The sequence below is a fragment of the Helianthus annuus genome, chromosome 14 (assembly GCF_002127325.2).
Source record: "Helianthus annuus cultivar XRQ/B chromosome 14, HanXRQr2.0-SUNRISE, whole genome shotgun sequence".
In the NCBI taxonomy this organism is placed as follows: domain Eukaryota; kingdom Viridiplantae; phylum Streptophyta; class Magnoliopsida; order Asterales; family Asteraceae; genus Helianthus; species Helianthus annuus.
This window is the reverse complement of record NC_035446.2, coordinates 123,867,427-123,892,340: the sequence shown is the minus strand read 5'-3', so window position 1 is coordinate 123,892,340 and position 24,914 is coordinate 123,867,427. Positions and strand designations below refer to the sequence as shown.

The 24,914-nt window shown below is 39.3% G+C and overlaps 1 protein-coding gene across 1 annotated transcript; it reads left to right on the top strand.

Moving 5' to 3' along the window:
- The first annotated feature begins 3,536 nt into the window (after nucleotides 1–3,536).
- Nucleotides 3,537–4,666, top strand: LOC110909262 (probable disease resistance protein At5g66900). Its single transcript, XM_022154295.2, has one exon. It carries the CDS (start codon nucleotides 3,713–3,715, stop codon nucleotides 4,565–4,567), a length of 855 nt encoding a protein of 284 aa, XP_022009987.1. The 5' UTR covers nucleotides 3,537–3,712; the 3' UTR covers nucleotides 4,568–4,666.
- The last annotated feature ends 20,248 nt before the right edge of the window (nucleotides 4,667–24,914 follow it).

Sequence of the window (24,914 nt, the reverse complement as noted above, 5' to 3'; positions counted from 1 at the left end):
AGCGATGGTATGCTTAAACCTGTAGGTGAGGTTCACTATTTATAGCCGGAGAGGTGTGGGAAGGAGATGAGTTGATGGGCCTTGGGCCTATAGTCGACAACAAAGAATTTCTGTTCTGTCCCCTCTGCCACGACCGTTCGTGTTTCTAGGCGAGAGGGTAGCTGGCGCACACTGAATGGATCCACATGTCCTGACCTTGTCCTTGTTGTCTGCCTGTCATCAGTGGCTAAGTGGAGATCGTGGAGCAGTGGTCGGCGCACGCTGATTGGTGCCACGTATACATCCTTGTGTACCTCTTTGTCTCCTGTACGATTGTTAATCGTGGAGCATGATCGGATACAGCATGTTGGACGCTCATTGGTCCACTGCTCTGGCACTTGTACCTTTGGTACTTGTCCTAGGATTATCTGCGCTTCTTTCCTGCATCGACCATCGGGGATACCCCGTGTAGCCGGCACAAGGTTCAGGAAGTAAGGGTTTTCATCCAAGGAGCCAAATGTCAAATCTGGTCCTGTGTTGGCCCTGACCTCACGCGCGACATAGGTTGCATCTGATTTGCCGGCGTGAGGTTGGGAAAGGTACCATATTAGTCTGATAAGAGTATGGTCCTGCGACCTGATTGGTCGGCGCAAGAATTGGGACCATACCCCTTCAACATTTAAGGGTGAAGGGGGCACCCCCTAATTAGGTGAGGGAAAACTTCTCTATAACTTCCCTCTTGTCCAAAAACGTACGAGGTGCACCCCTCTTAGGGGAATTGTTTTTTTATTCAAAAAAAAAAAAAATTCATTGGTCCATCAGTTCCCTCTCTCCTTCCTTTCTTCGGTGACTCCCCACCGATTTGGCCCCCCGATTTCCCTCCCCTCTTGGTTGGCAGCACCTCACCGCTCGGCAACTTTGGTCCCCGAAGGGAGTCACCGAGGGTGCCCCGCATAGCCTAAAATTAATTAAAATCTTACGGTGTTAAATTGACATATAGAATAGAATCAAATAAAACTTTAATAAATAGCTATATACATTAATAAACGTATAATAATAAGTATCTAGTAACTTAAGAATCATAAAAGCTCTTGTCATAAATCAATCAACCAACCAACGAAACTCATATCACGATTTCAATAAATCCAGTTTAAAAAAGTTACATGATTTGTAGAACTTTAATGTTGTTTTAGAGTTTAGAATGAATTAAATTTAATATTAATACATTGTTTATTTAATTACTATTACATATTTCTTGATCTTAAAATGCAGGTTATAACTAAACCTTCGATGACCTGACCCGACCCGATAAAAGGATTATAAAATATATGAAGCTGGTTATGAGTTTTTTACATCCGCCTGTGATGACTCTATTCTCGTTCTCATTCTCATTCTCATTATAGTAGAAAAGTCATCCTGCCATCACCATTTTGGTGGGGAGAGACCAGTGTTCAATGCCTGGCATTAGATAAAATTTGGTGTAATTTAAGAGTAGTGTTATGTAACCTTGCCGTTAAAAAAAATATAAAAGTCATAGCAGTGACGTCTCTGAGAACTCATGTACCATGTTCGAGCTTGAAAAATGTGCCCTTATGCCTTAACGATAAATAATGCAATTACGAAAATGACAAAATCGTAGTATTCGATAAACAATGCAATTACGAAAAATGAGAAAATTATAGTATTCGAATGAGTTACATACCGTAATAACTAATAAGCTAATAGCTAACCAATGATTCGTGCAGCACTCCTTCCATTCTTCATAGCAAATTGGTGGATCAACTCTTCACAATTTATGTTATTTAAGACTTCGTTTTCAATTAGTAATGGGCTCAATTAACCTAGTAGGCTAAATTCTAAAGTCTAAATCATAAAAAAAAAAAGATTTGTAAACGAGCCTTCTTGAAATTGATATGGGTTTACTATTTAAGAAAATAACATTTATACATCGGATTTTTTTTTAAAAACATATGCCCTTGAAATTACGGGTCCTGTGTGAAAGTCCTCCGACACACCATCTGGCCTCCCCTAAGTCATAGTTAGAATTTTGAATGCGTATGCAGGGGCGGACCTAATGTAGGTTGGGGCGTAGCACGGGCTACGGCTCAACTTTTTTCCGGTAGTGTAAAATTTTATTTTGTTTTTCGATTTTTATACTAAGGACACCCCTCAACAAGTACTAGGACACCCCTGAAAAAAAAATTACAAACTGAAATCAAGCCCAAATAATACTGATTATATTAGCCCAAAAAAAACAAATGATAGCCCAATAGTAATTAGCCCAAATAACCAAATAATAACCCAATAGTGTATTAGATTGTTGTGCTAATTGTGATTGTGAGTATTCTTTATTTCTTTTCTTCTTGAGTTTTTGAATTGTTTAATTTCGATCTAAAAATTAAAAATAAACCTAGTCCAATCTAATATCTAAAAACTTATTGCCAATATTAATTCATAAAGCCTAGCCCAAATGTGATATGCTCAATATTGATTCGTTAACCTAAATACTAATAACTTAAAAAAAAAACTAGTTTATAAAATTTAATTCGGTAAGACCACCCGTAGTGGGGCATTATTTTTGAAAAAAAATCCAAAAAAAAACGCCCCCTCCCCATTACATAGGGCGTTATGGGGCAGTTTTTTTGAAAAAAAATTGGCTTGGCGTTTTTAAAACCACGCCTAAAAGAGATTGTGATGGGTTGACTGGGTTTGACTGGCCAATGAGAAACTAGCTTGCTTTTTTTTATAAAAAAAACGCCTAAAAGGGATTATTGGGCATTATTCCTACTACGCCACTTTTGCAATAACGCCTCATGCTGACTGGACTGCCACGTGTCGGATAATGCCCCATGATGGAGGCATTATTTTTCTTAACCACTACACATGGTCTAAGGCCTAAGGGCCTTTTTTTGGCTCACCCAGGGCACTTGAATTTTCAGGATCGGCCCGGCCCCGTAATGCAGGTAAAAAAAATTCTGTTCTATAAATGTATCGTAAAAAAAATTGGGATACCCCTGAATATTTCTTCTAGGTCCGCCACTGTGCGTATGATTCCCGTTCTTGACCCTTAGGTAGTGTTCGTTTCATGTCATGGAATGTAATGGAATTAGGAAGTTTTTCCTTGTAAAATTGATCTTGGTTGGGGGAAGGAGGAATTTGAAATCCTTCACTCTAATGAAATTTGTGACTATTTCAACATTCCTTAGAAATCCTTCACTCTAATGAAGGAATGGAATGGAATGGAATGGAATGTTGAAATAGTCACAAATTTCATTGATTAAAGAAATTCATTGGATTTCAAATTCCTCCCTCCCCAAACCAATATCAATTTTACAAAGAAACGCTTCCCAATTCCATCATATTCCATTCCATGAAACGAACGCTAAGTTACAGTTCAAAAAAAAAAAAAGTATAGAAGTCATTGTTGAATTTTGAACGCGTATGATTCCCGTTCTTGACCACAAATAGCTGACAAGTACTGAATGTACCAACTTTTTCCAATATATATATGAGAATAATCTAGGAACCACATATGTATATTTCGTTCTTTTCCAAAGTACCCTTCCACACGGAGTTTAAGTTACAAATTCGCTGAAAAATCCTCGTAGATGACTCGGTACGCGTTATCCATTATACATAATATATAATATATAATATATCCGTCTCCAAGATCATTTCATTTCTTCAATCTCAATTTACTTTCTTAAAATCCTTATTAAGGCTAGCGCGTGGTATGATGAGTTCAATTGGGGTTGTTAATGATGTAGAAGACAATGTTGAAAACAGTCCGTGCAGTGTTTCTGGGCTCCCAGTAGGGCTTACTCTTGGCTACAGTTCTTGTTTCAATAAAGGAGTCGGCCAACTGAATGTTTTAAGTATAACAGGCAACAGCGATTATCCTTCTAACCTACATAACCTTTCATTCTTAGGGCGTTCATCCAATCTAACAGCTATCATATTCGAGCACGTGTCGCTTCCCTCTCAGCTTCAACCCCTCTTTGCATTGAGGAAGTTGAAACAACTTTCCTTTGTTATGTGTGAGATTGGTGATGCTTTGAAGAGTTTCACCACTGAGTCAAATTATAACATGCTACCGAATCTCACACATCTCGAATTCGATATGTGCTATGATTTTAAACAACTGCCATCATGGATTTGTAATCTAGCTCATCTCCAGAAGCTAAGCATCACCAACTGTCATGAGCTTGATGCTCTTCCTAAAGAGTTGGGGGATTTGTCAAGTCTTGAAAGCTTGAATCTGCATAGCTGCACGAAACTACAGGAATTGCCTGCTTCGATTGGAAGTTTGCGTAGTTTGAGTTATATTGATATATCTGATTGTTTGAGTATAAGTGTATTGCCTGAAGAATTTGGTGAACTGTGTGGCCTGCAAGTGCTTAAGATGAACGGTTGTACAGGGTTGCAAGAGTTGCCAATGTCCACGAGTGAATTGTCACAGTTGGACGAAGTGATATGTGATGAAGAAACGTCGTATTTGTGGATTGATATTGAAAGTGATCTTCATAATCTGAAGATAAATGTTGTTGAAGATGATAGATTAGAAACTTTTATGAAAATTGTGCATTAAGCTTCATAGAAGTACCTTTTTAAGAGTAATTTTGTAAAATGTTCTACAAGAGTAATTTTGATAGTTACTGATAATTACAAAAATGACATCGTGCTTTTTTATCTTTTCCTTCAGTTCGTACGTTTTGTACGTTAACTTTATTTGTATTTGATCTTTATCCTAGACTTGAAACCCTAAGAAAAATAGAATGTGACGGTGTCTACTCTTCTGAATGAAGACATTGTATCGATTATATAGCATCACTGCGCAGTGCGCACTTGCTCTAAGCCCAATAGCCATTAGCAACATGATTTAAAAGCCCATTATGCCTTAGCCCAGCTCAGCTTCTCTTAGCCCATTACACCTTAGCCCAGCTTCTCTTAACCCAGACATGATATAAAACAAAGTAGGGATGAGCTCGGTACCGTCCAGTACCGAACCGGTACCGGTATCGAAAGAACTGGCACCGAAAATCCTCAAAAGTGGGTACCGGTACCGAATATACCCGGTTCGGTACCGGTACGGTACCAGTATTTGAGGGTAAAAACCGGTAAATACCGGTACCGAACTGGTACCGTACCGAACCGGTACCGAAAATGTTAAAAGTCGGTACCGAATCGGTACCGAAAAGGTATCCGGTTCGGTAAATTCGGTACCGGTTCGGTACCGGTACCGGGTCCATTTTGCTCATCCCTGAAACAAAGCAACAAAATGTATGAGATAACGTATAAAAAACTGTGTGTTAAATTGGAAGTAGTCATATATTTCAACAGTTTCTATAAACTTAACGATTATAATCAAACCAAATAGACTATTTGTTTATTTAGTTTTATTTGTAATTAAGCCACTACTCTATATATGATATGATATGACCGATGATTCAAAATGCTTCCGGTTGTTTTTAAAGAAAATTCAGAAAACCGGCATGTATATACATGGGACATACAATATATTAGTTACAATTCAGATACCAAAATATTTGTCATAACAGTACTTGCAACTTATAAAATCCAGATGCCAACCTAAAAACCAATATTTAGGATATTTTATAAATAAAACAATAATCAATGGTATAGCTTTCTTTAATTCCACTAGGTTTATCACCCTAGCCGCGTTGCGGCGAACTTCTTTTGCTATTTAGTCTATGTTTACATGTGTTTTGAAATCACCACGAGCGTGTTGCACGCAAAACCACTAACAAGAATAAAAAAAATTGTAAAAAATAATCGAAAGAAAATCAACCAAAAAAAATTGTATGTTAATCATGTTGTTCGTATGAAACCCATGGTTAGAGATGGGCAAATAATACTGGGTACCGGTACCGAACCCTGTCACACCCCAACCGATGGCGGAATCATCGGGGCGCGACACTGAGCGAAACAGATTGTCCAGAAGTTTCCATAACAACTATAATTACCAATTATTTAAAGCAACATGTCCCATACCATGTCATAAAGGATAACATAATTGTTACAGACAAGATCTAGTCAAATTGTTCTGTTCCGACAACTCAGATTTCAAATACAGACAATTGTTTATTTGTTTCTAGACCTTTCCTAGCCTCGATTTCACAGCAAGCTAAGCACATAAGCATCCTAAGCACCTGTCACATACGTTAAAGTAAAAGTCAATACACATAGTGTAAAGGTGAGCATACAAGTTTAATAGATATAATAGAATTTGAAATCGTTACGCATAACCAGCACGTACACAGTGTAAAATGAGGGATGTTAGTTATCGACATGAACCTATCGATACCAATGACTGCGGGTTGACTGCCCAAGGCAGTTCGTAATACACACTCACCACTGTGAGCCATGTAACAAATTGTCCTTAACAACCCCTAAGTGAACAGGTGCTGAGTCCAAACAAATAGTACTATCGTTGCTAAGGCAGGTAGACAGCATTCCATGTGTAAACATAACAAACAAGCATTCATTAAGTCACGTATAACATGCGGTAATCGGTTAGCGTTAAGGTATTGCGTAGTGTGTTCGATGTGATTTAGAATAGGTAACGTATGTAACACCCAAAAGTGCGTAAAGCAAAAATGGATCGAGTATACTCACAGCGATTGATGGGTTGAAGGGAGCGCTAGAGAGTAAGGTTAGCCTGATCAGAACGATAGCATAATGATAAGCGATGAGCAAACCGAAGCAAAGTGTCAGTGGGTCGAACAGTAATCCGATCGAATGGTAGTCCGATCGGGTGGCCGGTCGTTCGGGTGACAACCCGCTCGGATGGTCATCCGTTCGGGTGACCTTTCGAGTGGATTGTTACTTCCTTTGGGAAGGATGTGTTTGTTTATGATGGCTTGCCTTTTAAAGTTTTCATTATAGCATTTTGAAAATATAGAAGTATCTCTACCTTTCAGGTCGTTCGTTCGATCGGGCGACAATCCGATTGGTTGGACACTTTAGTGAGAACAAGTTCACAGCAGTTTGTCACTCGATCGGATTGTAGTCCGATCAGGTGGCAATCCATATGTATTGAACACATTGAAAATTGTTTAAGTATTGAAGTCTGATCATTACATGGTCGAGTGGTAGTCCGATCGGGTGGTAATCCGATCGGTCAGCACTTCGTTCAATGTTCATCCTTCAAAGTTTTGAAAATAAAAGTTGAGTGTGGGGCCAAGGTGCAAGCCGGTCGGGTGGCATCCCGATCGGGTGACAATCCGATCGGACAGTAGTCCGATCGGGTGACACTCCAACCTGGTCGACCTGATCGTCTTCTTCCTTGGTTGTTTGATAGTTCTGTAGTTTTATCGAGACGGTGTGACAACGTGCTAATCAACCGAACCCCATCTTGACCCTAGTGACCCGATTGAATAGGAATCACCACATTCAACCAGTTAACCGGTTCAAGACGTTTGTTCTTAGTTAACCCGAAATCGGTGGTCTCATGGATAGAATCCAGATCTTGAACCAACACATCAACAAGAAAGAGTAGAAGGTTAGAACAAGCTCCGATTCTATCAGTTTTGAGTGCATTGAGTGTAAAAGAGTTGAAAGAAAGTAGGAAAACCATCTTTCAATCCTTTTCACCATGAATATGTTCAGATCTATGAAAGATCTTTGTTTATTCATGTGGAAATCATTCAGATCTAAGTTGTTCTTGGTGGATTGAAGCTAAAACATGAAGTTCTCAAGAACACCATGATGGCATCATCCTAGAACACCTCAAATCTAGTGATTTCACGGTTAAAAGTTAAGATTCAAAAGATAGAAAGGTGTAGGAGTGCGTGTAGATTAAGAAAGTACAAGATTTAGGTGGAAAACTTACAAGAATCGCGAGAAATTGGAGGAAAAGTGGGCAAGAAGCGCTGGTCGGACGAGAGAGTGCAAAAGGTGAAGTTATGATGTTGACAGGGAGTATTTATAGGGTTTCCATAAATGGAAAGGGGGGAGGAGAGGGCTGGTCGATCGAGTGGCTACCCTGGTCGGGTGGCAGCTCGATCGGCTGGCCACTCGATTGGAGTGAACGGCGCGACGAGTTTTGCGATTTTGATTCGTGTGTTAAGCGTTGCGATGCGATAGAGTTTCCTATTCAAATTACTTTTAATCCCAACTAATATATCAACATACAATCATCCTTAATTGACTTTCTTTAAGCGTTTGCGATTCGATTGCGATTGAGTTTCAATTACGTTTCGATTAATCCCTCAACATAAACATATATAAACATGCACAAGTAACACATAAGGCACACACACACGTAAAACAATATCCAGAATGCGTAATTCGAGTTGCGAGTGCGATTGCGATAAGCGATAGGCGATAAAACAAGCGATAAACATCGATTAAACATCGATTATTAATAAGTACTCCTCATAATACAACTAAAGTAAAGCATAAAATAGACTATCTACAAGTCAAAGAAGTCAAAACAGGAATTGAGCAAGGAGTGACAGATCGCAATTAGCAATCTTGTCTCCCTTTGACTTCACTCTTGACTTTGACTTTGACTTTGACTTTCGAAACACGGGGTGTTACAGCCTCCCCTAGTTGAGGGAATTTCGTCCCGAAATTAGGACGAAGCCGTAACAAACAACTGCGGGTACTTCGCCTTCATGTCGCTTTCGAGTTCCCAAGTGGACTCTACGCCCCGTTTGCCTTCCCATCGGACTTTCACAATAGGAATGTGCGAGCGTCTGAGCTGCTTGGTTTGGTGATCCATGATATCGACAGGCTTCTCCACGAAGTGTAGTGTTTCGTTTATTTGGAGATCATCAAGAGGTACAATTAAATCATGCTCAGCCAGGCACTTTCGGAGGTTCGAAACATGGAAAGTCGGGTGGACGTTACTAAGTTCCACCGGTAGTTCGAGCCTGTAGGCGACTTTTCCGATCCTTTCCAGAATCTTAAAAGGTCCAACATATCGAGGCGCTAGTTTCCCTTTCTTGCCGAATCTGACCACACCCTTCCAAGGTGATACCTTTAGGAGTACGTAGTCGCCAACATCAAATTCAAGGGGCTTGCGTCGTCTATCGACGTAACTTTTCTGACGACTCCGAGCTTTCAGCAGATTGTCTCGAATTTGGAGGAATTTGTCAGTCGTTTCTTGCAAGAGCTCAGGACCGGTTAATTGCGAGTGCCCGATCTCGTGCCATACAATAGGCAATCGACATCTTCTTCCGTATAAAGCCTCAAACGGTGCCATTTGAATGCTGGAATGATAACTGTTATTATACGAGAATTCGACTAAGGGCAGGTAAGCGTCCCAATTACCACCGAAATATATGACACACGAACGGAGCATGTCTTCAAGGGTACGAATCGTTCTCTCAGTCTGACCGTCGATTTGAGGGTGGAACGCGGTACTTAGATTAAGCGTAGTACCGAGAGCCGCTTGAAACGTTTCCCACAGTCGCGAGGTAAACCGAACATCACGGTCAGAGATGATGTCGCGAGGCGTCCCATGGCGCGCATTAATGTTGAATGTTCTGGTGTGGGCGGCTTGTTGCTGTTGCTATTGAGGCTGTTGCTGCTGCTGTTGCTGTTGCTGAGGCTGCTGCTGCTGGGGCACTTGTTTCACAACCCTGTTCGTGCACATGTTCGCAAAGTGGTTGGGATCACCACACGCGAAGTAGACTCTAGCGTTGATCGCGGGTTCCTGAGCCGTTTGTTGGCCTTGAGGAGCTGGAAGCAGAGCTTGATGAGCAGTGGCTTGAGCTGGTGCTTGGCGAGGACCAGTACGACAATTAGTAGTGAAGTGGCCGTACATATTGCAGTGCACGCAAAATCGGCAGGCGATACCCACCGGGTGATGATAAGTGCATGTCGGGCAATCAGGGTGAGGGTCAGTATATGCACGCTTCGCAGGCGGTGCATAGGTAATTGGAGCTGATCGGTGCTGAGACTGCTGCTGAGCCGGTACGCCTTGGAGTGGAGCAGCAGTGGTTGTAACAGCACCGTTCTTGTTGCTAGAGCTGTTGTTGTTGTTCTTCCGCTTGTGACGAGAGGACTTCAATGACTGTGAGGCAGCGGCGGTGTCGGCGGTTGGTACGTCGGTAGCTTGGTGCAGGTTCTTTGAAGCTTTGTCCCAAAAACCAGCTTTTACTCGCTTGTCGTTGATTTCAGAGGCAAGCAGGTAAGTTTTCTCGATTGTTGCTGGCTTTGAGGGATGCACAAAATCTGCAACATAATCCGGCAGAGCGCAGATGTACTTCTTGATTGTCATGTCGGTAGTCTTCACTTGATCGGGGCAGATGATACTGAGCTGCTTGAAGCGAGCAGTCAAAGCAGCGTTGTCACCATCTTTCTGCTTGATGTGCCAGAATTCGTCCTCCATCTTTTGGCGCTCATGGGGAGGGCAGAACTCATCGAGCATAACGTTCTTCAACTCGTCCCATGACAGGTTGTAGGCTGCATCATTTCCGCGTTTGTTCCTTTCGGCCATCCACCAGTCTAAGGCGCGTGACTGGAAGACGCCGGTAGCATTTAGTGTGCGGAGATTGTCAGAACATCCACTCTGACGCAGGGTGACCTAGATTGAGTCGAACCATTGAAACAAAGCTATGGGGCCTTCTTCGCCAGTGAACTCTTTCGGTCCGCATGCCTTGAACTGCTTGAAGCTGAAAGCAGCTTTGGGGGTTTAAGTCCTGGATTCCTCGGACGATTTGCTCATGTTCTCGTATAGTTCACTCACGATCTGAGGAACTACTTTTGCCATTTGCTTAGTAACCATGGCAGCGAGGCATTTATCTGCATGCTTTCGGCGAGCAGCTTGAGTAGCGCGAGATCCAGATGACGACATTGTCTGCAACAGACATCGCCACAGGACTCAACACAACATAATCGAATCTCACCTCACAAGCCTAATACTACTAAAGCTCAGGAACACGTTCACGTATCACATAAACACATAGACACGTAATCACAGATTCACATAAATACAGAAGCACATAATCACAAAGGTACGTAAGCATGTAATCACAAGAAGCAGTCAGAATACAGAAACCTATCATTCAAAGTACGCGAGCATTCGAAAATGGCGATCACGTGTAACATAACGAGTAGTATAGTATAAGCGTGTGATAATATAGCAAACAACATGGCGTAAAGTCGTTCCTCGTGTAGTAGCGATTTGTTGACGTTTTGAGGTAGAGGTACAGTGCGAGTCGTGTGTGTCGATCGAAGCGAAGAGAGAAAAGCAAATAAATCACCAAAAATTGTAACACATAAATAGATAAATCACGTAAAACACATAATTCCTCAGAAAATCGAAAAATATCAGAGTCGGTAGTAGCGATCTCAGAATCGAAACACATAAAAATCGAGAAATAGATTGTCTGCGGCTATTAGACGTCGACTAACCAAAGTGGTTCGACTATTCACAAAGACTCTTGGTACACACTTTAACTTTCGGGACTGTGCTCTCGCCTCGAATCTGGGCGATCGGCACGCATCCTTCCGGTTATAGTGCGACTTCGAGTCGTTGGAGTCCGTCGAGACTTTGGTGAGAGTTTTCTAAAACAAAAATTAGGGTGGAATAAGGCGTCAAGGTTCGGGTTTCACCCCTAACTTAATAACTTCGTTCCTGTTTTTGATAAAATAGCGACGAAAATCTGCGTTAAAGTACGGAATTCACTCCTGATTCAACGCAAATTCTCGTGTTTATAGATAAAAATATGAGTCGAATAGGCGATTTATTCGAGAGTTTGCGGTTTTCACACCTAATCTCGACCTAATCACTTGTTCATTTTGAAATAATAGAGTGCAGTGATAGTGTAGCGTGAGCGATAAGTAGCGAGCAATAGCAAGTAAGCTCGTACTTAACCCTTACAGGGTATGCACAAGTCGGTCGGTGGTACCTAACTATAGACTAGGTCGTTTCTAAGACATCGACCCGGACTAGGTTGAGTCTTGCCTAATTCCCAATAGTTATGGCTCTGATACCAATCTGTTCGGGTGACCTTTCGAGTGGATTGTTACTTCCTTTGGGAAGGATGTGTTTGTTTATGATGGCTTGCCTTTTAAAGTTTTCATTATAGCATTTTGAAAATATAGAAGTATCTCTACCTTTCAGGTCGTTCGTTCGATCGGGCGACAGTCCGATTGGTTGGACACTTTAGTGAGAACAAGTTCACAGCAGTTTGTCACTCGATCGGATTGTAGTCCGATCGGGTGGCAATCCATATGTATTGAACACGTTGAAAATTGTTTAAGTATTGAAGTCTGATCATTACATGGTCGAGTGGTAGTCCGATCGGGTGGTAATCCGATCGGTCAGCACTTCGTTCAATGTTCATCCTTCAAAGTTTTGAAAATAAAAGTTGAGTGTGGGGCCAAGGTGCAAGCCGGTCGGGTGGCATCCCGATCGGGTGACAATCCGATCGGACAGTAGTTCGATCGGGTGACACTCCAACCTGGTCAACCTGATCGTCTTCTTCCTTGGTTGTTTGATAGTTCTGTAGTTTTATCGAGACAGTGTGACAACGTGCTAATCAACATAACCCCATCTTGACCCGAGTGACCCGATTGAAACATTCAACCAGTTAACCGGTTCAAGACGTTTGTTCTTGGTTAACCCGAAATCGGTGGTCTCATGGATAGAATCCAGATCTTGAACCAACACATCAACAAGAAAGAGTAGAAGGTTAGAACAAGCTCCGATTCTATCAGTTTTGAGTGCATTGAGTGTAAAAGAGTTGAAAGAAAGTTGGAAAACCATCTTTCAATCCTTTTCACCATGAATATGTTCAGATCTATGAAAGATCTTTGTTTATTCATGTGGAAATCATTCAGATCTAAGTTGTTCTTGGCGGATTGAAGCTAAAACATGAAGTTCTCAATAACACCATGATGACATCATCCTAGAACACCTCAAATCTAGTGATTTCACGGTTAAAAGTTAAGATTCAAAAGATAGAAAGGTGTAGGAGTGCGTGTAGATTAAGAAAGTACAAGATTTAGGTGGAAAACTTACAAGAATCGCGAGAAATTGGAGGAAAAGTGGGCAAGAAGCGCTGGTCGGACGAGAGAGTGCAAAAGGTGAAGTTATGATGTTGACAGGGGGTATTTATAGGGTTTCCATAAATGGAAAGGGGGGAGGAGAGGGCTGGTCGATCGAGTGGCTACCCTGGTCGGGTGGCAGCCCGATCGAGTGGCACCTCGATCGGATGGCAGCCCGATCGGGTGGCAGCTCGATCGGCTGGCCACTCGATTGGAGTGAACGGCGCGACGAGTTTTGCGATTTTGATTCGTGTGTTGAGCGTTGCGATGCGATAGAGTTTCCTATTCAAATTACTTTTAATCCCAACTACTATATCAACATACAATCATCCTTAATTGACTTGCGTTAAGCGTTTGCGATTCGATTGCGATTGAGTTTCAATTACGTTTCGATTAATCCCTCAACATAAACATATATAAACATGCACAAGTAACACATAAGGCACACACACACGTAAAACAATATCCAGAATGCGTAATTCGAGTTGCGAGTGCGATTGCGATAAGCGATAGGCGATAAAACAAGCGATAAACATCGATTAAACCTCGATTATTAATAAGTAATCCACATAATACAACTAAAGTAAAGCATAAAATAGACTATCTATAAGTCAAAGAAGTCAAAACAGGAATTGAGCAAGGAGTGACAGATCGCAATTAGCAATCTTGTCTCCCTTTGACTTCAATCTTGACTTTGACTTTGACTTTCGAAACACGGGGTGTTACAGCCTCCCCTAGTTGAGGGAATTTCGTCCCGAAATTATGCCGAAGTCGTAACAAACAACTGCGGGTACTTCGCCTTCACACCCCAACAGATGGCGGGATCATCGGGGCGCGACACTGAGCGAAACAAATTGTCCAGAAGTTTCCATAACAACTATAATTACCAATTATTTAAAGCAACATGTCCCATACCATGTCATAAAGGATAACATAATTATTACAGACAAGATCTAGTCAAATTGTTCTGTTCCGACAACTCAGATTTCAAATACAGACAATTGTTTATTTGTTTCTAGACCTTTCCTAGCCTCGATTTCACAGCAAGCTAAGCACATAAGCATCCTAAGCACCTGTCACATACGTTAAAGTAAAAGTCAATACACATAGTGTAAAGGTGAGCATACAAGTTTAATAGATATAATAGAGTTTGAAATCGTTACGCATATCCAGCACGTACACAGTGTAAAATGAGGGATGTTAGTTATCGACATGAACCTATCGATTAGGGATGAGCATATGCCACCGAATACCGATCCCATACCGATCCCGTACCGATCCCGATCCCGATCGGTATCCACTTTTTGGCGTTTTCGGTATCGGTACGGTACGGTACGGTATCGGTATTATACCGATACCGACCCTCAAAATACGGTATAATACCGATACCGTACCGTACCGATACCTAACTGACATGTTTCGGTATCGGTATCGGTACCTAGTTTGGGTGAAATTCGGGATCGGTATTAGGCGGTATCGGTTCGGTATCGGATACCGATATGCTCATCCCTACTATCGATACCAATGACTGCGGGTTGACTGCCCAAGGCAGTTCGTAATACACACTCACCACTGTGAGCCATGTAACAAATTGTCCTTAACAACCCCTAAGTGAACAGGTGCTGAGTCCAAACAAATAGTACTATCGTTGCTAAGGCAGGTAGACAGCATTCCATGTGTAAACATAACAAACAAGCATTCATTAAGTCACGTATAACATGCGGTAATCGGTTAGCGTTAAGGTATTGCGTAGTGTGTTCGATGTGATTTAGAATAGGTAACGTATGTAACACCCAAAAGTGCGTAAAGCAAAAATGGATCGAGTATACTCACAGCGATTGATGGGTTGAAGGGAGCGCTAGAGAGTAAGGTTAGCCTGATCAGAACGATAGCATAATGATAAGCGATGAGCAAACCGAAGCAAAGTGTCAGTGGGTCGAACAGTAATCCGATCGAATGGTAGTCCGATCGGGTGGCCGGTCGTTCGGGTGACCTTTCGAGTGGATTATTACTTCCTTTAGGAAGGATTTGTTTGTGTATGATGGCTTGCCTTTTGAAGTTTTCATTGTAGCATTTTGAAAATATAGAAGTATCTCTACCTTTCAGGTCGTTCGATCAAACGGTCGTTCGATCGGGCGACAATCCGATTGGTTGGACACTTTAGTGAGAACAAGTTCACAGCAGTTTGTCACTCGATCGGATTGTAGTCCGAACGGGTGGCAATCTGTATGTATTGAACATGTTGAAAATTGTTTAAGTATTGAAGTCTCATCATTACATGGTCGAGTGGTAGTCCGATCGGGTGGTAATCCGATCGGTCAGCACTTCGTTCAACGTTCATCCTTCAAAGTTTTGAAATAAAAGTTGAGTGTGGGGCCAAGGTGCAAGCCGGTCGGGTGGCCACCCGATCGGGTGACAATCCGATCGGACAGTAGTCCGATCGGGCGACACTCCAACCTGGTCGACCTGATCGTCTTCTTCCTTGGTTGTTTGATAGTTTTGTAGTTTTATCGAGACGGTGTGACAACGTGCTAATCAACAGAACTCCATCTTGACCCCAGTGACCCGATTGAACAGGAATCACCCACATTCAACCAGTTAACCGGTTCAAGACGGTTGTTCTTGGTTAACCCGAAATCGGTGGTCTCATGGATAGAATCCAGATCTTGAACCAACACATCAACAAGAAAGAGTAGAAAGTTAGAACAAGCTCCGATTCTATCAGTTTTGAGTGCATTGAGTGTAAAAGAGTTGAAAGAAAGTTGGAAAACCATCTTTCAATCCTTTTCACCATGAATATGTTCAGATCTATGAAAGATCTTTGTTTATTCATGTGGAAATCGTTCAGATCTAAGTTGTTCTTGGTGGATTGAAGCCAAAACATGAAGTTCTCAAGAACACCATGATAACATCATCCTAGAACACCTCAAATCTAGTGATTTCACGGTTAAAAGTTAAGATTCAAAAGATAGAAAGGTGTAGGAGTGCGTGTAGATTAAGAAAGTACAAGATTTAGGTGGAAAACTTACAAGAATCGCGAGAAATCGGAGGAAAAGTGGGCAAGAAGCGCTGGTCGGACGAGAGAGTGCAAAAGGTGAAGTTATGATGTTGACAGGGGGTATTTATAGGGTTTCCATAAATGGAAAAGGGGGAGGAGAGGGCTGGTCGATCGAGTGGCTACCCTGGTCGGGTGGCAGCTCGATCGGTTGGCCACTCGATTGAAGTGAACGGCGCGACGAGTTTTGCGATTTCGATTCATGTGTTGAGCGTTGCGATGCGATAGAGTATCATATTCAAATTACTTTTAATCCCAACTACTATATCAACTTACAATCATCCTTAATTGACTTGCGTTAAGCGTTTGCGATTCGATTGCGATTGAGTTTCGATTGCGTTTCGATTAGTCCCTCAACATAAACATATATAAACATGCACAAGTAACACATGAGGCACACACACGTAAAACAATATCCAGAACGCGTAATTCGAGTTGCGAGTGCGATTGCGATAAACGATAGGCGATAAAACAAGCGATAAACATCGATTAAACCTCGATTATTAATAAGTACTCCACATAATACAACTAAAGTAAAGCATAAAATAGACTATCTACAAGTCAAAGAAGTCAAAAAAGGAATTGAGCAAGGAGTGACAGATCGCAATTAGCATTCTTGTCTCCCTTTGACTACAATCTTGACTTTGACTTTGACTTTGACTTTCACTTTCGAAACACGGGGTGTTACATTCCCAAACCGAAGGATCCTAAGTACAAATTCAATACTGACTTTTGGCGTTCCTAGTATCGGTTCGCTACCGATTTTTACCTTCATATGCCGGTACCGTAACCGGTATTTTCGGTATCGGTTGCCACCGAGCTCATCCCTACCACTGAAACTAAAAAAAGAAATCATTAAAAGTTGAAAAAATCAACAAGAAAAAGTTGTACGATACCGTTGTTGTTTGTATGGCACCCGTGATCAGAGATGAGCAAATGGTACCGTGTAGCAATACCGAATTTCCCGAGCTAAAAGATTTTCAAATTCAATCCGGTACCGACTTTTGGCGTTTTCTGCATCAGGCTGGTGCCGATTTTTACCTTCATGCACCGATAATGAATCGGACCATACTTGTATTTTCGATATCAGTATTGGTTGACACCAAGCTTATTCAACTGAGAAAATAAAGAAAATAATAACAATAATTATTATATTAATATATTATTATAATATAATATAACTAATAATTGTTATTATATTAATATATTATTATAATATAATAAAATTACTATTCATTTCATTTGTAATATTAATAATAATAAAATAAAATAAAATAATAATAATAATAATAATAAAATAAAATAAAATAATAATAATAATAATAATAATAATAATAATAATAATAATAATAATAATAATAATAATAATAATAATAGTAGGCAATCCCTTTTACACCCGCATCAGAGTCGGAAGCGTGGTGTGACTTGAACGGTTTTCATTGCATACAATGTAAGTAAACAAACTATATGAAATAAAACATGAACGATGTTCATCCATTACCAAATAAAAGTTACAAGTCATAAGTTGTTTGAAACAAAAGACAACATAAGTTAATAAGTTTTACAAGATAGACTTGTTCAAAAGACAGTTTTTAAAATATTAAGGCTTTGCATCCTATGTCCCGTTCAAGGACGAGATATATGGACCAAGCCCTTCCAAAATGTGGATGACATCGACTTCTTGACAAACTTGAAACTTGAAACCTTCTACACCAAGATCCACTTAATTTCTTTTAATACATGTAAGTTTAAAAACATCAACAAAAGTTGGCGAGTTCATGTGTTTTAAATGTGTATCAAATTAATCTTAAAAAAAACATTTGAAAGTTCATGTATCGAAAATGTAGCGCTTCGCATTTCGTACTTTCCTTATTTAGAAAGTGTAATCCAATTTTTATTTTTAGAAACTTTTATTCTCTTTGTAATCGTATTTCATTTCCAGCCTCGTAATCCGAGAATTGATCATAATGAAATTCGTTCTTTATACTTATTTGTTATACATACAATCAGTCGTTTAAATACGTGTTTCACACCCTATTAAATGAAATGTTATTTTTGTCATTTCACACCCTATTAACTGAAAAAACTAACTGATGTTAGGCACAGTGACTATTCGGGAAAGAAAATTGAAAAGTTGGGGACTATAGCTGTAATTTTAGAAAGTTAGGGAATAAAGGTCAAAAAAGGGAAAACCACAGGGACTATCCGGGCATTTAACTCTTTTTTTTTTTTAAATAATATATGGCTTTTTATTATTTTTACTTAATATATTATAATAGTTTATTATTATATTTACTTTTTGTAACATATTCTTTTATTTTTTTTCCTATTTAAAACCATATATTTTCTTTACCATTTTTTCTAATAATTCTTTTTTTAGAATATATATTAATTTATCAAATAATTTGATACTTCTTTAATAATTTACGTTTATAGATTTTTTCTAAAAACTTAAGTACGTTGTGCTTAATTTTTTCACTCGACATTCCGTTATAAGTTTTATTAAAAACAAAGTTGTACTCAAAATAAAGTATTTATTTTGTATGTTAAAAAGATACAATGATAAACTAAACGTTATAGATGGTTTGGTTTTCTAAACTAAATTCTTTATTTTCAAATCACGTTTGTTTTACATTATCATTTGCTAGATTTTGCCGCAACATATGACTTAAAAAAATAGTTGGCTTAATTTTAAAGTCAGACAAACAATTTAACAATCCTTACTAAATACATACGACACAATGAGAATGGAATTGAGATGGCGTAGTTATGGAATATGAGTTGGCATGTTGACTGGTTGAATTAGTGAACCTAAAACCCATACATATTTATTCTTGTCTACTACATAAACCCAAATTCATATATTGATCTAAAGTAACTCTCAAGGTGTGTTTCTCCCACTAATGTATTGAGAAAAAAAAAGATTCCCCAATATTGTAACATGTGTAATTCGATACTCATTAGATTTATATTCTTTTGTGTCTAAACTTTACTAAAAGCATCAAGAATTGGCTAATGTTACAACTGAACCAACTTTAAACATTTTACCAACGCTAAACTATCCACATACAAACCAGTTTATCAAGAATTGGCTATTTACCGACAAATCATTAATTTGTTCGGCTATTTACCGACAAAACATGTATGCTTCATTTAATATTGATATTCATGATGTGTCGGTAAATAGCCGACCAAGTAAATGATATTCCATATACCATTATAATGACATTTGTATATAGTAATAAAATAACTACATAAGGTAATATAATATTGTATAAATTTATTGTTTATAATATGTTTATCCTTTCTATTATATAATAAATATTTATGACATATTAAAGTCTATAGTTATGCTTTTTATTTAACGCTTTAATTAGGAATAACTCAAATATAATATCATCTTCTATATTTAATGAAAAACAAGTATAAAAAGCAACTACTCAAGCCACGCACTGTGAATGCCATAGTGTTTTCTTTTATATTACTCTCGATATTTGGTTCTCTAAGGTACAAAATGAAGAAACATGCCATTCATTATTTTTTTCTTTTCATGGTATTCTCAAATCTTTGGAATTGTATTGCAACTCCCTAAGAAGAATGCAAGACATACGGTAATTTGTTGAAAAGTATTTTCTTCAATTATAATATGATACATTAGTATATATTAGCTGTTAAAAACAATCAAATAATTTCATTTATCTGACTTGAGTTTTTTTTTTATAATTTTGGTTGACAAGCAGGTGATGATGTGTGTCTGTATTCTTATGATCATGCACCAAACATTTGTGATAATTATATTTGTGCTGAGGATTGCATACATATCGTGCCACCATACCAACATATAGTACATTCATTTTGTAATGGTCGTGTTTGTATTTGTTGTGGCGAGGGACCCGAATGTCCCAACTTTTAAGTGGCTCTTTAATAAGAATTATTCCATATATAAATTTGTAAGTTATATGTGCATAATGAGTTGTACATTGTGCTTTGGGCATTTTTCAAAAAAAAAGTTGATTTTTTACTTTTAACCTAAAGGTTTTTACCTTTTGCAATTTTAACCCTACATAATTTGTTTTTTAACATTAACCCAAAACTTTTCATTATTTGCAATTTAACTTCACAAATTTTGTCACTTATACTTTTCATCTTTCGCAAATTTTCGTTTTACGTATAGTTCTAAATTTTTCGAGTTAAAACGACGCAACGTGCATGTGTGGTTCAACGTTTTTACCTCTATTTTTCCATGTTTGACAGGTTCGTCGCAACACGCATATCCTAGGTCGAGTCAGTGTGCGTGGTCGATGACGGTTGTGTGACATTAGTACTATTTGACACCGTTTTACGCCCCGCCGCAACGCGGGGTGTGCTTTGGCGGGTTTTCAAACAAAAAATGGTTATGCATATGGTTATCGTAACGTTGGCTTTGGGGGTTTTCCAAAAAAATTTGATTTTTTTTACTTTTCACCCATAAGTATTTCATAAATTACTTTTAACCCAAAACTATTTGTTTTTTTACTTTTAACCCAAAACTTTTTATCTTTTGCAATTTATCCTCATAACTTTTTTTACTTTCAACTTTGGTCCTTTATAGTTTTCATTTTCCGCAAATTTTTCGCTTTATGCTTTGTTCTAAATTTTGTGACTTAACACATCGCAACGTGCGTCTTTAGTTTAACGTTTTTACGTTTCGTTCTAAATTTTGCGAGTTAACACGACGTAACGTGTGTGTGTGGGTGAACGTTTTTACATCGTCTATTTATTTCCCTGTTTGATAGATTTAACATAACGTGCAGGTCCTAGATCAACTTAGTTATAACTAAAGAATCTCCGCCGTATTGCGGCGGGTCGCAATCCTAGTTCTTATTCAAATAGCATTAACGTTATTCAAAAAACTCATACCATAATTTAACGTAAGATGAAAACTCTAATATATTTATATATATACACACATTGTAAGTACTACAATTTACAAGTTATGTATTATGGGGAAGGTTCAAATGAAAACCACTAGTTATTGTGAAAACTCGAAAACTAATTAAAAAAGCCAAAAAAACATACAATTTTTTTTTTTTTTTTTTTGCAAACCAAATTTCGCAGGTTTTTATATATAAAAAAAAATTTCAAAAAAAAAAATTGTGTAGTGCACATGTGTAATACTACACATGTGTATGTGTACTACACATGTGTACTACAAAATTTTTTTTTTTGTTTTTTTGAAAAAAAAAATTTATATATAAATACCAGCGATTTTTATAAAAAAAATTGAAAAAACAAATTTTTTTGTGTGTTTTTTAGCCTTTTTGTAGTTAGTTTTCGAGTTTTCACAATAAAAGTGGTTTTCATTTGAACCATCCCCTATGTATTATAAGTAATATATATATATACACACACATCACATTGCGACGAATTTCTTTTGTTATTTAGTCTGTCTTTACATGTGTTTTGAAATTACTACGAATGCGTTGCGAACGAAACTACTGACAAGAATAAAAAGAAACTGTAGAAAAAAAAACACTAAAAGATAACCAAAAGAAAATCAACCAAAAAAGTTGTATGGTAACGATGTTGTTCGTATGAAACCCGTGGTCAGAGATGAGCAAATGGTTCTAGGTACCGATACCAAATTTGACGAACCGAAAGATCTTAAGTACCAATTCGGTACCGACTTTTGGCGTTTCTGATACCGGTTTACTACCGTTTTTACCTTCATATACCGGTACCGTAACTGGTAATTTCGGTATCAGTATCGATTCTGTATCGGTTGACATCGAGCTCATCCCTACCCCTGAAACTAAAAAAAGAAAAAATTAAAAGTTGAAGAAAATCAACAGAAAAAAGTTGTACAATACCGTTGTTGTTCGTACGGTGCCCGTGATCAGGGATGAGCAAATGGTACCGGGTAGCAGCGCTGAATTTCCCGAACCAAAAGATTTTCAATATCAATTCGACACCAACTTTTGGTGTTTTCTGTATTAGTGTCGGTTTTTATCTTCATGTACCGATACCGAACAGGACCGTACCGGTATTTTCGATTCCAGTACTGGCTCGATACCGGTTGACATCAAACTTATCCCAACCCGTGATATTAAAAACATGATTGGTTTCTTCTCAGCATTTTTCTGAGATCCAGCAGGTGGTGGAGTCAAAGGTGGAATGCCCTGAGACGAATTGACCGCAGACATTGCAGTAGAGGTATTCTTCAATGATGAAGCCATGTACTTGTGTGCAATGAACCGGAATGATCACCAACAGAAAAACTTCTTAGGAATGAAGCACCAATTGCCCCACGGTGGGCGCCAAACTGTTTTGGTCAAAAATCTAATGAGGATAATGCAACCAAACTCTTAGTTACGGGGAATGATGCTTGAAATGAAGAACAATAATAAGGATCACTTCGATGTAAATTGCAGAAACAACACAAGGATTTATACGAGGAAAAAGCCCTTGATCAATGAATGATCTCCGGCATAAAAAACCTCGGGTGATGGAAACTACCGATCACCAAGCTCAAATAAATCAATAAATGTTTACAACTTCGGATAGTGACGAGCTAGGTACAAGGACCACTATGGTTAATTGTGTAAAAGTGTGTGAAAACTCTTAAGTGTTTGCTGAAAGCTTCAAGAGTGCAGTTGTACGAGAGTGTATGTAGCTGAAAATGGCTAAGTGTTCTAAAAATAGCTCGTCACCCCTTTAAAAATAAAAGCTAACTAAGCTAACAAACTGTCCGACTTTTGTGCCATGCTCCCACGTTCTCCACAACGTCCATTTCCATTCAAACGTGTGCGAAATACCCGTGGAATATTCCATAGTAACGTTGCCAAGACCAAGTCAAGCTTATTACTCCTGCAAAACAATACGAAACATAAACAGCCAATCGTTAGTATGAGGATCCTTAGGGTGATCCATGATCCTGATCCTGAAGCTCTTCTGAGGATCACTATCTGTCACAGAAGTAAGGATCACTATTAGGATAACAAGTAAGGATCACTAGTTGTTAGAAAATCCTCCCCTAACAATTGCCCCCAAAATATAAGGAGTAATATGTAAAATGAGCGAGTTATGTTTTCTTGATCTTATCCGCAACTAACTTAACGGATATATAGCCGTTGATGTAGAACTATCCGTTGCAACTATGACGTCACAGAAGTGACATCCCTGCAGAATCATGATTATAAATAGGGGATATAGATAGGATCGTATGCATTTAAATTCCAGAGTTACTCCCTTTATAACCGCATTCCGAAGATAAACAGGTATTCATCCTCTTCCTTCTTTTGCTCTGTTTTCCTTCTCTTTTCATTATTCTGTCAAAATGTTGCTCCGGAACTCCCCATCTAAGGATCACACGAAGAACAGCCCGCTAAAGAGCTAGGGAATCATCGAAGATTCCATAAAAGAACGATGTTGCTTTTCCGATCGGCAAATTGATAGGATCCGCTACTGCTTCCCGGCGAACACTGTATTTAAATCGTTTGATCCCAACACCCTCAATGATCATATTTCTGATAACTGGGTTGCGTTTCCTGTTACCCCGTTCACCATAGGCTACACATATCCCTTTCCAGCTTTCACCCAATCTTTCTTTTCCCTAACCGGCATATCTTACATCCAAGCCATGCCGATGATTTGGAGGGTTTTGCACACCCTTGAAAGGATCATCGAGCAGGAGGGGATAGACTTAGGCATGGCAGAACTGGGAGAATTGTATGATCTCACTACCTTTGGTTCCCATCGTTATCTGTTCAAACGTAAACCTGGTGAGGAACACCCAATCTTCAAAGCTACCAAAAATGATACCAACTGGAAGCGACGTTTCTTTTTTTGTCAAGAGAGATTCTATCCCTGATGGGAAGGATCTACCCAGGAAGTGGGCTACCCACGGTAGGATGGAGGATCCTGAGAAGGATCACTAGAGAACTTATCCTTTAATATAAGAATCACTGACATTCTTTTGCTTTCCTGTTGTGCAGTTATCTCCGTTTCTCATCTTAGACTGACTCCTGCTGCTAAAGAGAGACTTGCCGCGTTCAAAAGGCTTGATCCTGAAACAAGATCTTTCAAGACAACCACCCAAGATTCTCAGGAAGTATCCTCAGGTTCTGTGACAATGTCAAGTAAGTATCTTTGCTTAAAAATTCAAATAAATAATGAAATACAAGTGAAATTAAGATACTTATCTTGTTTTGGTTGTGTAGGTGCTGGAAAATCCACCAAATCTGCTTCAAAGTTCAGTGTCACTGATCTCACCACCGTCAGATCTCCAAGAGAAAAGCTCCTACCAGCCCGTCAGCTTCGATCCCCAAGGCACCCTTCAAAGGAAAGGGAGGCAAGAAGAGAAAGGCCTCTGAAGCTGAGGATCTGCAAGGTCTCCCCTTGATCCGTCAACAATTCCTTGACTACTTCAATGAGGTAAGGATCACCGTCCCTGCTCCTATATCCTGCTGATATGAGGATCATTTGGTTCTGACATTATCCCTTATCTTCTTTGCAGAAATTCGCTGAGATTGAGGGCTATGTTGGCCACGTTGAGGATCAGGATAGTAAGATTGCTGATCTTCAACAGGTTGCAGTGCTAAAGGACCTCAAGATTGCCGATCTTCAGAAGGATCTCCAGAATGCCAGAAACGAGACGGCCAAGGTGTTGATCAACTTTAACTACGAGAGGCATGAGATCACCAAGGATGCCAAGGTCTCCGCCGCCATAGCAATGTACAAAACCAAGCTACAAATGGCCCTGGAAGCTCAGGATCCTGCTTTTGACAAGAGCACCTGGGATGTGGAGGGCTGGAAGGCAAGGCTGGCTGAACTGGAGGATTGAGGCTAGAGGCAAGGGTGAAGGTGGTGAAGCAAGTGG

Excerpts from the sequence above, each read along its gene's own strand:
- LOC110909262 (XM_022154295.2), top strand. The coding sequence starts at position 3,713 with ATGATGAGTTCAATTGGGGTTGTTAATGATGTAGAAGACAATGTTGAA.